Genomic DNA, 13,062 nt, shown 5'->3' on the forward strand with positions numbered 1-13,062 from the left:
CTGTTACTTCTCACTCGTAAACGAAATGAAAGATGAGGTCTCTTTTTCAACAAGTACAGAAACGGACACAATGTAAAGATCCTTACGAAAATAATAAAATAATGCAAGCTGATGGTTAAATGTAACAAAGACAAATTAACATTGTCATTTTTATTGCATGGAAAATGTCAAGCCCTGTTTACTCAGTTATTGTACTGCAAGCACAGGTGTTTGGGTGCATTTTGTATCATTTATTGTTCCTTCAAATAAAAACGACTTCATTGCGTTTAATTCATGTCAGCACATCTCTAAAAACTGTAAAACAAAAAAGTATTGCTTAGCTCTCATTCGCGTCACGTCAGCAAATAGCATTCCAGTTCCGGCTGTGAAGGGACGTGTCATTGGTTAGATCTTCCACTGAACGAATACGCCCACACTGACCGAGTCGCTGTTGAGTCTGATCTCGTTCGTGAATGAATCGAACGAACTGGTACATGTCGTTCATGAAGGAATTGAACGAGAGTGACACTGTAGGTCGGTCATTTAGCATGTGAGTCTCGTTCAGCAGTCAGCAGAAAGCGGACGCAAAGCGCAGTTACAGGTAGGCTACTTTGCACGCTTGTTTATTTAAAATACATAAACTTTAATAAAACATAATCCCAGATTTATGAATGTGTAAATGACCAAACAATTAACTTTTTAATTATGCAGAAAAGCCTTGTGCGTTGGTCATCTGAACCACTTATTGTCAGGACCCGGCCTCGAACTCGGGTCTCTGGTGTAAGGGATAATCACTACACCAGTCGAGCCACGTGGTATTAGATGGAACCCAGAAGATATAGGCAGACACAGCAGATTGAGTATTCCAGTTTAATTAAATAAAAAGTCAAAAGCAAACGCAGGGTTTTCACAAAAGTAAATAATCCAAAAGGTGGAGAGGTAAATCCACAAAGTCCAAAATCAAAAAAACCTCGTGATCAAAAATAGAACACACTCAAAAAAGGCAGGGTTCACAGGGGAACAAACACATACCAAAAAAAGGTCACTGTAGAAATCCAGTCTCGGGAAGCAGGCAAACAAGCAATAGTCCACATGGGTAGAACACACAAGGTTGAGTTCAGACATACAAACTTAGTGCAAGGAACTGAGGAAAAAGTAAGGTTTAAGTACTACACGGGAAAACAAGGCACAGGTGAAAACAACTACTCAAATTAAACAGGGATCAAAACCAGAACACAATGGGGACTCCTAGTGGCCAAAACAAAACATGACAGGCAGAATGGTGACACTTATTTAGACTTATTTTATTTATTTAATGAGTAGATCAGAGACACACATTTGAATAAAGCCTGTAATCAGTTTATACATCCATTAATACGTTCGTTGACATAACACAACTCTTTTTCGCCACCTGTTGGCGTATTATAGAAATGGTCACTGAACGAATCATTTTGGTGAACGAACTGAAAAAGAACGAATCACTCAAATGAATCATAATTCCCATCACTACTGTTTGAGTGAAGCTATCGGCAAACACAAAAACTCAAGCGTCTTCCCAAAGACCCGTCAAAATAAAAGTCCCGTTAAATTGAACACTCAGACAAAAAAGACTTTAGTGAACTATAGTATTTACTATTGAAAATTGTAGTGCCCTTATAATAAATTGATAAACACTGTATACTATAGTAAAGTTCAAAAACATGATAGTATCTTAAGAATTTTACTGCAGTTTACTATAGTAAATACTATGGTATACTACAGTAATTTATGTGGACAAATATACCACTATTGTATAGTAAAAAAGGAAAAACTAAAACAAATTTAGGTAATCTAAAAACGATATGGCCCTAATTTATCCATCTGTATGTAACATGAATGTCTTTTGTCAGTTACCTGCCTTTTCATGATGAACTGCACTGCACAGATGATTTATACTTGTGCTCCTACTGTTTGGCCTGTGCTACCAAACTTTAAACCTCTCTAGCTCCAGTGCTATGTGCAAAAAAAGTCTGCATTAATGTACTGCATTCTGTATGCTACTACAGGGCACTGAGGTCAGTCACTCTTCTCCTGTTGGTTCTTTGCAATGCTGGCAAACGTAACCTTCCAGTTGACTTGCCAAATCACTTCCATTTGTTTTATTAATAAAGGATACTGGAAGTAAAATCAGTCTGGGTTATGACAAATACTTTGATTTTAATAGTCACACAGCAAGAATTTAAAATTTGTATAGGAAAAAGATGCATCGAGAATCATTTTATCATCGCATCGCAGCCCTCTGAATTGTAATCGAATCGCATTGTGACGTGCCTAGAGATTCCCACCCCTACCGATGGCCTTAAATTCAAATGAGAGCGTCTTCCATGTCTGGAATGGATGTATTCTTGAGTCTATAAGGTAACAATAATATAATAAGATAACCTTGTGTGAAATGGGTTTGGCTAAAAGAACATTTTGGTTTCGTCTATACTACTAGGAACTTATACTATATTGACTGGGTTAAATAGAATTGCATTACTAAAAGGAGACTAAAATACAATTTAAAAAAAACTAGACGAAAACTAGAACTAGACGAAAATAGTCATGGATAATTCTGACTAAAATAAGACTAAAATGCTCAGACTTTTAGTCGACTGAAACTTGACTAGACTAAAAAGAGTATGAACGTGACTAAAACTAATAAAGACTAAAATGACAGCTTGACACAAAGACTAGACTAAAACTAAAATTAAAACAGGCCGCCAAAAATGAGTCACTGGCACTGTTATTTTGGGGGTCGCGGGCTGAAAAGTTTGGGAACCCGTGATCTAAATGGCTGTGTTTAAAAGCGATCATCTGAGGAAAGTCATGTAGACATCTTCATTTAATAAGTTCTGACGCTGATTACATCTGGGGAATCATCTGTTAATAACGAATTAACCTGGCTCTCCGGAGAGCTAAAGTGACAGCTTCATGCTAAAGCAAAAGCTAACATCGACAGGGATTTTGAGAGTTGGCTCCGACATCTGAAAGGATTGCATTAACAGGTAAGACGTCACTATCGTGATTTATTTTTTTAAAGTCTTTGTTTTATGTAGTCAAAACAAAAGCGGCAGATGTATGTGTTCAGACGACATGTTTCAGATATATTACTTGTAGGACGTAGGCTAGGTGGTATTTTCCATGTTATTTCGAGTTTTTGTCTACATCAGGCAAAACGCGATATCAAACGCTAGAATTGATTCTATATTAGTGATGTTTTTAAAGGTTTCGTGTTGAATCTGGCATAGACACGGTCACGTTGATGTACAGATGTGCTGATGCGGTGTGAGCAGTCAGTCATTGAGCACAGAGCTCAGATTCATCCGCGCAGAGCAGCAGTGCCAAAGCACAACCCACGTAAAGAAAATAATTCTGCATATAACTGACATTTCATGTTTCAAACTGAGATGGCGACAAAGAGGCCAAAGTTAAGGACTGCCACTTCAATATGTGCATGAAGTAGATCAACATGAGATAATTGTGTGACCTCTGACCTTATACGAAGTCATGTCTGAATTCTCCTGCAGATCTTCATCAGAGACTGCATGCGTCTCATCATCCTGTCATCACAAACACACACATAAATGATATACAAACAACCTCAGTGTCTAAGCTGTGTGTGTGTGCGTGCGTGCGTGCGTGCGTGCGTGTGTGTGTGTGATTGTTTTTCTATGGACTCTGCAAGTGGAACTGTAGAACTTAAACCAATCACAGGCTGAGTTTTCTGATCACTGTGTTTTTAAAACTCAACATTTTAAGTCCCGACCAGCAAAACAAAAAAAGTAAGACACACATATGAATCAGTTTTTCACACACATGTAATGTACCTCAGACAGCTTGTCCTCCTGCTTGCCCATTTCTCTTCTGTGTCTCTCTCTCCACTGCTTGTGCTCCAGCACTCGGAGAACGTTGTCCTCCCCTATAGCCGCGTGGAATGCCAAGAAATCTGGCCAGTGTGTGAGGAGCTGCTTAAACACACACACCTGACACACATGCAGACACGTGATGTGTTTAAATGTTGTGTTGTGTTGCATCAGTCATCTGTGAACTGGTGTGCGATTGGTCAGACCTGTGCCTCTCTGAACACATATGGGCCGAGAGCTCGTCGAGAGCTCGTGATGTGCTGAGCAAGCTCGGGGGGGATGTGGATCTGCAGGGCAGGGGGGGTGGTGGAAGTGATGAAACGGCTGAAGATGATGGAGATCTTCTTCTGAATCATGACATCATCACAGTGAGAATGACACAGATCCTGACAGAGAGAGAGAGAGAGAGAGAGAGAGAGGGGGGGGACTCTGTCTCACTGATAAATCACTGTAAGATCATTATAAGATCACTGCAAGATCATTCTAAGATCATTCTAAGATCATTCTAAGATCACTATAAGATCATTATAAGATCACTGTAAGATCATTATAAGATCATTGCAAGATCATTATAAGATCACTGTAAGATCATTATAAGATCACTGTAAGATCATTATAAGATCATTCTAAGATCACTGTAAGATCATTATAAGATCACTGTAAGATCACTGTAAAAGTCTGTCTAATGCACACAAATGTAAGTCATGTATGAGTTTCATTTGATGGAGTAAAGTGTGATTTATAATGTGTGCTTGTGTGTAGAGTCTCACCTTATACCTCTGAACCTCCAGCCAGAAGAGCAGATCATTCTCCAGCAGATCACCACAGACAGACAGAAACTTCTGGAACTGAAGACAGGTGACGGGGTTTAACAGAGCCTTACGCAGAGAGACAGACACCTCACACGAAGCCATCACACCACCTCCATTAACCTGCTGCTGTGACACACACACACACGCACACGCACACCACACACACACCACACACACACACACACACACACACACACACACACACGCACACACACAGACAGACAGACAGACACTGATTTTAAAGTAGAGCATGACTTCAGACAGACACACATTTATGAATTGAAGAAAGTGTTTGATTCAGATATAACATTAAAGCAACACTTAACACTTCATTTTCTGTTACACACTTCATACTATTTCTAGGTGTGTGTTTAGGTAAAATAATCATTTTTGTTTGATTCTGTGAACTACTAACAATATTTCTCCCAAATTTTAAATAAAATATTGTTTCTATTTGCATTTATTTTCAGAAACTGAAACAGGTGAAAACATGCTCTGTTTTTTTCAGACCTCAATTACTGCAAAGAAAACAAGTTCAGATTCACTTTTAAGCAACACAACACAGTAATATTTCAGCTGCTGAAGATGATGAGAACTCACCTGATAAAACTGTCGCCTTCTCCAGTGACTTACGACAGGCTGCTGCTCACACGCCACACCTGCAGCCTGACACTGACACACACACACAGAGAGAGAGAGAGAGAGAGAGAGAGGGCACATATATAAAGCAGTCGTGGCCCTAATGTTTAGAGAGTCGGACTCGTGACCAGAAGGTTGCCAGTTCGATTCCCAGGGCCGGCGGGTAACGACTGAGGTTCCCTTGAGCAAGGCACCTGACCCCTACTTGCTCCCCGGGCGCTGCAGTGATAGCTGCCCACTGCTCCGGGTGTACGTGTGGTCACCACTTGCTGTGCGTGTGTTCACTACTCTCTGGATGGGTTAAATGCAGAGGTCACATTTCGGGTATGGGTCACCATATCTGACTAATAGGTCACTTTCACTTCACTTTCATAAAGGAATTAATAAATAAAATAGAAATATTTAGTTACTTTATGATGATGTTCAACTCAAGAGGAGTGATCTGTGATGTTGTGTTTACAGACACACACACACACACTGAATGTAATGTTAATAAGAGGAGGGGATTTGATGTCACCTGTGGTTTGTGACGTGTGATAAATTCAGAGCTGGAGAGAAACAGCGGCAGCCAGTCAACTTCTAAACGCTTCTGAACCGCTGACTGCAACTCACTCAGAAGAGACACACACATAACACCAGCGGCCAACTGACACACACACACACACAGGTCATTCAGCAGGTTAATTTTTCTCTTTTTGTAAATAATTTCTGTGTGAAATATGTTTTGTGTATGAAGTGTGTGTGTACCCTCATCTGTTGATCTTTACTGGCAGGGCTGTTGGGTCCACACAGAAAGTTGTTGTTGCAATATTTAGTTGTGATGTCTGTGTGTCTCTCCTTCATGAGTGCTTCATCACTGACAGGAGTTTTCTTCAGCTGCTCCACATCCAAGCAGAACTGCAGATACACACTGTACACACACACACACACACACATACACACAGAGTGGATGTGTTTATTGACTGGTGTTCACTACACAATGAGAAAGCTCTCTACACACAGCGCTCTACCACCTGACTGAATTCTTCTCCAGGAAGGACAGAAAGTGTTGAAGTTGTGAACGGTTGCGGATCAGAGAATCCAGACGAATCCCTCTGAAGCGATCTGGAACATTTGACCACAGGTCTGGAGCTCTGGTGACCTCTGCTGGTGCTGGAGGAGATCTGAACACCTGAAAGAGGAGCAAAACCCCATCACCTCCACACCTGCTCTTATCAATGACACTGCCATCACGTATAGAAACTACACAACAGATCACATGTGTTGTGTATGTGTGTTACCTGCGGCAGGTTTCTCTGGGTGTGTGTGTAGAGATTTTGCAGCGTGTGGAAGAGTTCAGTCTCAGCGTAACGCACCTCCGGTCTCTTCGTCACCTGTAAAACACAGTGATGTCACTTCCTGTGTTACGTGACGTTCAGAGAATGAGTGTGTGGTGTGATATTGACCCGCTTCAGTGATTCTGTCGTCTGATCTGAGAACAGTGTCCACGGCTCCAGTAGGACGTTCAGCGCGTGTTCCTCCGCCTGATCAAATAGATCCTCAAACGGTGGAGTCAGTCGGGTCAGAACAGTCCTGCGGTTCTCCTCGCTCAAGACAACACTCATCTGAGCTCCACTGCACACATACACACCATACAGCAGCTGAAAACAAACAACACAACAGTTACACAACTGATCCAGCACTGACCCTTATTATTATTTGGTCTATATGCACATGTGTGGGCATGCGCGTTTGCGTGTATATCTCGCTTGAGCTGTGTGTTTTGTACGCGTGCGTGTGTATATCCCACCTGAGCTGTGTGCGTGTGGACATGTTTTATATCCCAGTGGGGACCTAAACCTGAATGCACACCAACTCATGGGGACTCGTGTCACTGTGGGGACCAAAATTGAGGTCCTCATGGGCACAAAAGCTTATAAACTGTACAGAACGATAATTTTTGAAAATCTAAAAATGCAAAAAGTGTTCTATGATCTTTAGGTTTAGGGGTTGGGTTAGGGATAGGGGATAGAATATACAGTTTGTACAGTATAAAAAACATTACGCCTATGGACTGTCCCCACGGGGATAATAAAAATTACGTGCGTGTGTGTGTGTATCTCACCTGAGCTGTTTGTTGTACTCTGTAAGGATCAAATGTGCTCATACAGAAGAGCTGAATGTACTGTGACAGTTCTGAGCAGAAATGAACAGCGTTCTCCCACAACTAAACACCCAAACACACACAGTATATCATGTGTTCATTCAGTTTACACACATCAAGAATTTTGTCTACAAACTACACACAACAATATTAAAACAAGTAAATCCTTTTCCTTTACTGAAATCGTCTTGAGGTAAATAATAAGTAATACATTGGAGGCATTTGTAAGTGCCTTTGGATAAAAAAGCATTAAATGTAAACACACATGTAGTTATTGTGTTATTTTTGTGGGTGAAATGTGATCTCACCTGATTCCCTGAATTCTGACAGAAGTGTGTGAACACAGATCCTGATCTGGATTCAGTGCGGAGAACATCCATCAACAAACACATCTGACTGCTGTCCACCTACACAAACATGATTATCACACAGACAAACATTAACACGCACACACACACAAAGATATAACACACAAATATTATCACACAGACACACACACACAGGTGGGGGTTGTGTGTTACCCTGTTGTCAGTGCAGATGTGTGTGGTCACATGTGCAGGCGGATATGAGCGCCTGACATTCACACACGCACAACTCAATGTGAGTTCTGACACACACCAGTCATCACACAGACAGTGTGTAAAACGCTGACCCCTGAAACACACACAAACACTTCACTGTATTCACCTTAAATATCACAATACAGAAATATAAAGCTCAGGATACAGTCGTGTGTAAAAACCTCTTCTGTTCTTACTGTGACAAATAATAACATTACAAAACCAAAAACAATCTCAGTGCACATGTTACACTCTGAGGTTATAATCAGGTTTAGGGTCAGCCTGGGTTAGGGTCAGGCATGTAGTTCTGATGGTAACGGGCTAGAGATTGCATCGCGTCAATGTATGTCCTCATAAAGATAGCTGCGCAAACGTGTGTATGTGTGCGTTACCAGTATAACATCAGTATCTCCAGCAGCCGGGGCTGAACATCACATAGTTTGTCCTCCTGCCATCTGATGCTGCACTTTAATCCCAGACGAGAGAGAAGCTCCACATTCACAGACACTAGATACTGACCCCTCATCCACACTAAATACCTGCACACGCACGCACGCACGCACACACACACACACACACTTCGTATGAAGCACACAAGGCCTTTAGAACAAGACCTTTTGGTTCTAAATCTCAGGTGAAAATGATGATGTACAAATACCGAAATCCTCATGTTGAAGAGTCAGTAGTGTACACTACACAGTACACACTAAAGCACACACTGGCAGTGACATATATAGAAAAGTGTCAGTGTTTTATTGTAACAACCTTTAGGGTATCTCGGCTTTATATGCGGAAGTAAGGCATGATGTGTGATGGTGGTGAAGTGACCTGCTCTTGGTGTGTGTGTTGAGCGTCTTCAGTCGTTCAATATCCATCCACAGACTCAGAATAACATCACCCTGAGCGCCGGACAGAGATCTCTTAAAGCACATGAACGTTTCTCTCGCTCCGCACACACGTGATGTCTCTGATGTTTGTGTCTTCACTGGCTCTGGATCTGCACAAGAAACATTCACAGACAGACTCGCTTCACTCCTCACGATTCATTTTCTTTTATGATCAGTCACGTGAGTCTCTGAAGATCTGCAGAACTGAACGGACGTCGTTTCATTTCACTGTGACACTCACACGCTTGACTCTGTTGTATGTCGTCTACTGTCACGTGATGTTCTGGGGTCTGTGAACCGCTGAGCTGACACACACATTTAGCCAATCTGTGCAAACACACAAAACCCTTCAACACACTCAAGAAAATCCATTACAACAACAACAACAGGTGTTTACTGTTACACATTACACATTAAACATTATAAAACATTTGCTTTTCTTGTTTATAACATACATAACACCCACACACGAGCATGACATTTATTCATTATCATTTACGGTACCGTTACAAGGCCATGCTACTAGAGGATTAAAGCTGGAGTAAGCAAAGGAGAGAATGAACAACATGATTTTATTTATTTATTTATAGACACAAGACATAGACAACATGAATGTGTGATATTGTGTGTGTGTCACCTGTACTCAAAGTAAGAGTCGCTCTGTAGAAAGAATGCGAGTATGTCTCTCTTCAGCCACTGAATGCATTCATCTCGGTCTAAACACTGCACAACAGAAAACACACCGTCACAACAACACATATGACACACCTGTGCGTGTGTGTGTACACGTACAGTGACAGTGTAGCGGTTGTCTGGAAGCGGTTCAGCTGGGATCCAGTGAGGCTCAGACAGAGATTTTGACTGAAGTTCATGTAGAGACGATCTGATGTGACAGGAGCGATCTGCTGCCGTCTGATCCAACAACTCAAAACCTCCAGACATCCCATCATACCTCACTGCTGCACCAAACACCTGACAGACACACACACACAGAAAAGTATTAATCTGTGACACGTTCAAAGATAAAACACATTCATTCATTGATTCAGATGTTCAGAGCATCTATCATGACATATTTCACAGATTCATCAGAACTTTAGTCTCAAGGCTAAAATACACTACAAGACTTTTGCTCAGATTTCAGTCTGGATTTGTGGCAGAAAGTCTGTGCCAGTCTTTTCAGTCAGATTTGATCACTTAGTGTGTTTCAAAAAGTCTGCAAGTGTGTGATGTCTAGTTAAAAAAGATTTTAAGTCTTGTAGTGTATTCCAGTCATTATTCTAAACACGATGTAAAGCAGCTCGTGTTTAATCCACGAGCTTTGAAATCTCTCATCTGAAGTTTTATAAGTAGAAACGTTTCTGCGGTCTGTCTAGTGTTGAGTTTACTATAGTAAAACAAGCGCTTGATTCTCACGGGCAGCATCAGAAAATCATTGAAGAATTCACTGAAGGTTTGATCAGAAGTCAGATGTTCCTCCTGTTTAAACACACACACACAGAAACACACGATCAGATGAATTTTAACACAAACCATCACACACATCACATCATCAATCTCTACTCACAAAGTTGTCGCTCGTTATTTCCGCAAAATTTGCGTCAAACACAGCGAAATAATTACGACAAACTGCTGACGAATAAAGTTTTAAACTCACCCGGAACCGCGCGAGACATTCTGAAGAAAAGTTCAGTCACGTTCAGTCTGATCGCGTTGTCATGGTGATCAAAGTCAAAACTCAAGATCAGACTTTCATGTTTCTACATCAGAAACTACCGTGGCCGAGAAGTGCAAAACAAAACAACAAGTTGCAAAACTAAAAACAAATCTAAAAGCAAAATCAAAAATCAAAATGACAAATCTGAAAACGCAATATCAAATCCAAAAACAGAATAGCAAATCTTAAAACACAACAACAATTCGGGAAACAAAATAACAAGTCAGAAACCACATCGACAAGTCAGAAAGCAAAACGACAAGTCAGAAAACACAACGACAAATCAGTCAAACCGGAGAAGGTAGGTATTTTGTTGAAATGGGATAGCTACTGCTGATTGGATGAAACTCCTGTCAATCAAGATATCCAGGACGCTAGTGATGGGAAGTTCGGATCATTTTACTGACTCGGACCTTTGAGTCTCGTTCAGCAAAATGAACGAATCTTTTTTCGAGTCATATCGTTCATTTCGTTCATTTTAGCAAAATATAATTAAAATGTTACATGTTACTTTCCTAACACATCTACTACTTATGCAAACGTTGATCACATTACAAACAATACAAAACTATAATGCTATAAGAAACAGAAAAGATTAATTCATTGTTTACCTGGGTCTTTACTCAACTCTCAACTCAACTTTATTTATATAGCGCTTTTACAATTTTCATTGTTACAAAGCAGCTGTACATGAGACATATTGACTATAAGCAAAATAATTAAAGTTGTACCTGCAGAAACAAGAAAAGGTTGAAAACACAGAAGACAGACATACCCACATACAAAACACTCCACACACACAATATGCACACGTACTAACACACATAGACATAGAGACACACACACACGGATGCGCACGCACGCACACACACACACACAACACACACACACACACGTACGTACACAGACAAGTACGCACACACACACACGCTCAGTGAGAGCGCACATTTAGGATAAAGGAGAGAGAAGCACAGGTCAAATATAACAGATAATAAATTCCTATATGCAATATTAATTAAGTAAAACTTTAAGATTCTAAAGCAGCCCCCCCGGTCAGGCAGATAGTGCAAAAACAGTATGCAAACGGTGGCGAGGAACCCAAAACTCTAATCGAGAAAAAAAACCTCAGGAGAACCCAGGCCCAACCAGGGGATTCCAGTTCCCCTCTGGCAAAAGCTGCTGCCTCTGCACAAGCTCCAGAGAACTTGCACAACAAGGCTAAATAAAATAAATAAACTTAATAATAAAATAAATTATAGTTTAAGATTATCATTAATAATCTAATAGCATTTGAAATTTTGTGGTGAAGACATGTCAAGAGACCGCGTCCTTCTTTATCCAGCTCTATCATCTCAGCTCTTGTCAGGTCCCCACTTCCCATTCTCCGCTCTACCATCAGGTCAGGCCATGAACTGCATCCTGCTCGCTGTGGTAACCTTGGAACAATGAGACAAGACTGGCTGAGAGTAGAGTACTGTTCTGTACTCTTTGATGCAACAAGTACATCAGTTGTGTTTTTGGTTCCGGTTGATCTAACTAATGCAGCCTAAACCCTCAGAAGATTTATATTATGGAAGAGTAGTGTATGCAAGATTAAAAAGATGCGTCTTTAGTCTAGATTTAAACTGACAGAGTGTGTCTGCCTCCCGGACAGTGCAGGGAAGACTATTCCAAAGTTTAGGCGCTAGATAGGAAAAGGATCTACCACCTGCACTTGATTTTGAAATTCTAGGTATTACCAACTGACAGGACGCCTGAGAGCGTAATGCATGTGAAGGACTGTAATACAAAAGGAGAAAACTTTAGTCTACGATTAGCTCACCACACCTCTTATCTGACAAGTCCTCGGGTTTGACTCGTTCGTTCACGACGTGACAGCTTCGTAAGATAAACCAATGCAGTCAGAGCCGGAAAGAGAATTGACTAGTTCACCTCTCGAGTCTTCGGGTTCGAGTCGTTCGTTCATCACGTGACAGCCCCCTACGCTTTACCAATGCAGTCAGAGCCGGAAAGAGAATTGATTAGTTCACCTCTCGAGTCTTCGGGTTCGAGTTGTTCGTTCTTTTGTCACAGGACCCATAGAATGTTGCACAATGCGCATGCGCGACTGGACGAATCACTCCCCGAGACGACTCGTTCTTCCCGAGTCACATTAAAGATTCGTTCAAAATGAACGAGATACAATATAAGCATATGACATGATATGTACTTTAATCTGTGTCCCTGTTGGTTATGGTGAGAGAGTGACTGACGCGATCGTTTGTTTCGCTTACAAATATAAACATAAGCCTATACATGCGCATCAAACGCGTGCAGTGTACGCGATGCGGTGCTGCGCGTCTCGGCCGATGTGTGAAGCCAAGCTGGAAAGCGATAACTTTGCTATGGTTTTGTTACAACTGTAAAAAAATGTGAACGAATTTAAAGAGACGTTCAGAACA

At 41.1% G+C, this 13,062-nt stretch overlaps 1 protein-coding gene across 5 annotated transcripts in view; it reads right to left on the bottom strand.

Annotated features, from left to right (window-relative positions):
• LOC130558003 (regulator of G-protein signaling 22) overlaps positions 1-10,902 on the bottom strand; it is a 25,579-nt gene extending 14,677 nt beyond the window's left edge. For 2 of the 5 annotated variants that reach the window (XM_057340180.1, XM_057340185.1), the window contains exons 1-20: positions 10,472-10,494; positions 10,321-10,383; positions 9,697-9,876; positions 9,542-9,627; positions 9,146-9,231; positions 8,846-9,014; positions 8,410-8,556; positions 7,979-8,111; positions 7,766-7,864; positions 7,419-7,520; positions 6,760-6,954; positions 6,595-6,687; positions 6,328-6,485; positions 6,062-6,224; positions 5,832-5,960; positions 5,276-5,347; positions 4,634-4,801; positions 4,070-4,249; positions 3,828-3,983; positions 3,495-3,560 (exon numbers count right to left, since the gene is read on the bottom strand). In XM_057340180.1, coding sequence (XP_057196163.1) covers positions 3,495-3,560; positions 3,828-3,983; positions 4,070-4,249; positions 4,634-4,801; positions 5,276-5,347; positions 5,832-5,960; positions 6,062-6,224; positions 6,328-6,485; positions 6,595-6,687; positions 6,760-6,954; positions 7,419-7,520; positions 7,766-7,864; positions 7,979-8,111; positions 8,410-8,556; positions 8,846-9,014; positions 9,146-9,231; positions 9,542-9,627; positions 9,697-9,876; positions 10,321-10,329 — 2,391 coding nt within the window. In that variant the 5' untranslated portion in view covers positions 10,330-10,383; positions 10,472-10,494. Of the gene's footprint in view, positions 1-3,494; positions 3,561-3,827; positions 3,984-4,069; positions 4,250-4,633; positions 4,802-5,275; positions 5,348-5,831; positions 5,961-6,061; positions 6,225-6,327; positions 6,486-6,594; positions 6,688-6,759; positions 6,955-7,418; positions 7,521-7,765; positions 7,865-7,978; positions 8,112-8,409; positions 8,557-8,845; positions 9,015-9,145; positions 9,232-9,541; positions 9,628-9,696; positions 9,877-10,320; positions 10,384-10,471; positions 10,495-10,561 lie in introns of those variants that run through there. The other 3 variants (XM_057340182.1, XM_057340184.1, XM_057340183.1) reach the window with 3 other exon arrangements.
• Positions 10,903-13,062: the final 2,160 nt, after the last annotated feature.

This window comes from Triplophysa rosa, linkage group LG8 (assembly GCF_024868665.1).
Source record: "Triplophysa rosa linkage group LG8, Trosa_1v2, whole genome shotgun sequence".
NCBI classification, from domain to species: Eukaryota; Metazoa; Chordata; class Actinopteri; order Cypriniformes; family Nemacheilidae; genus Triplophysa; species Triplophysa rosa.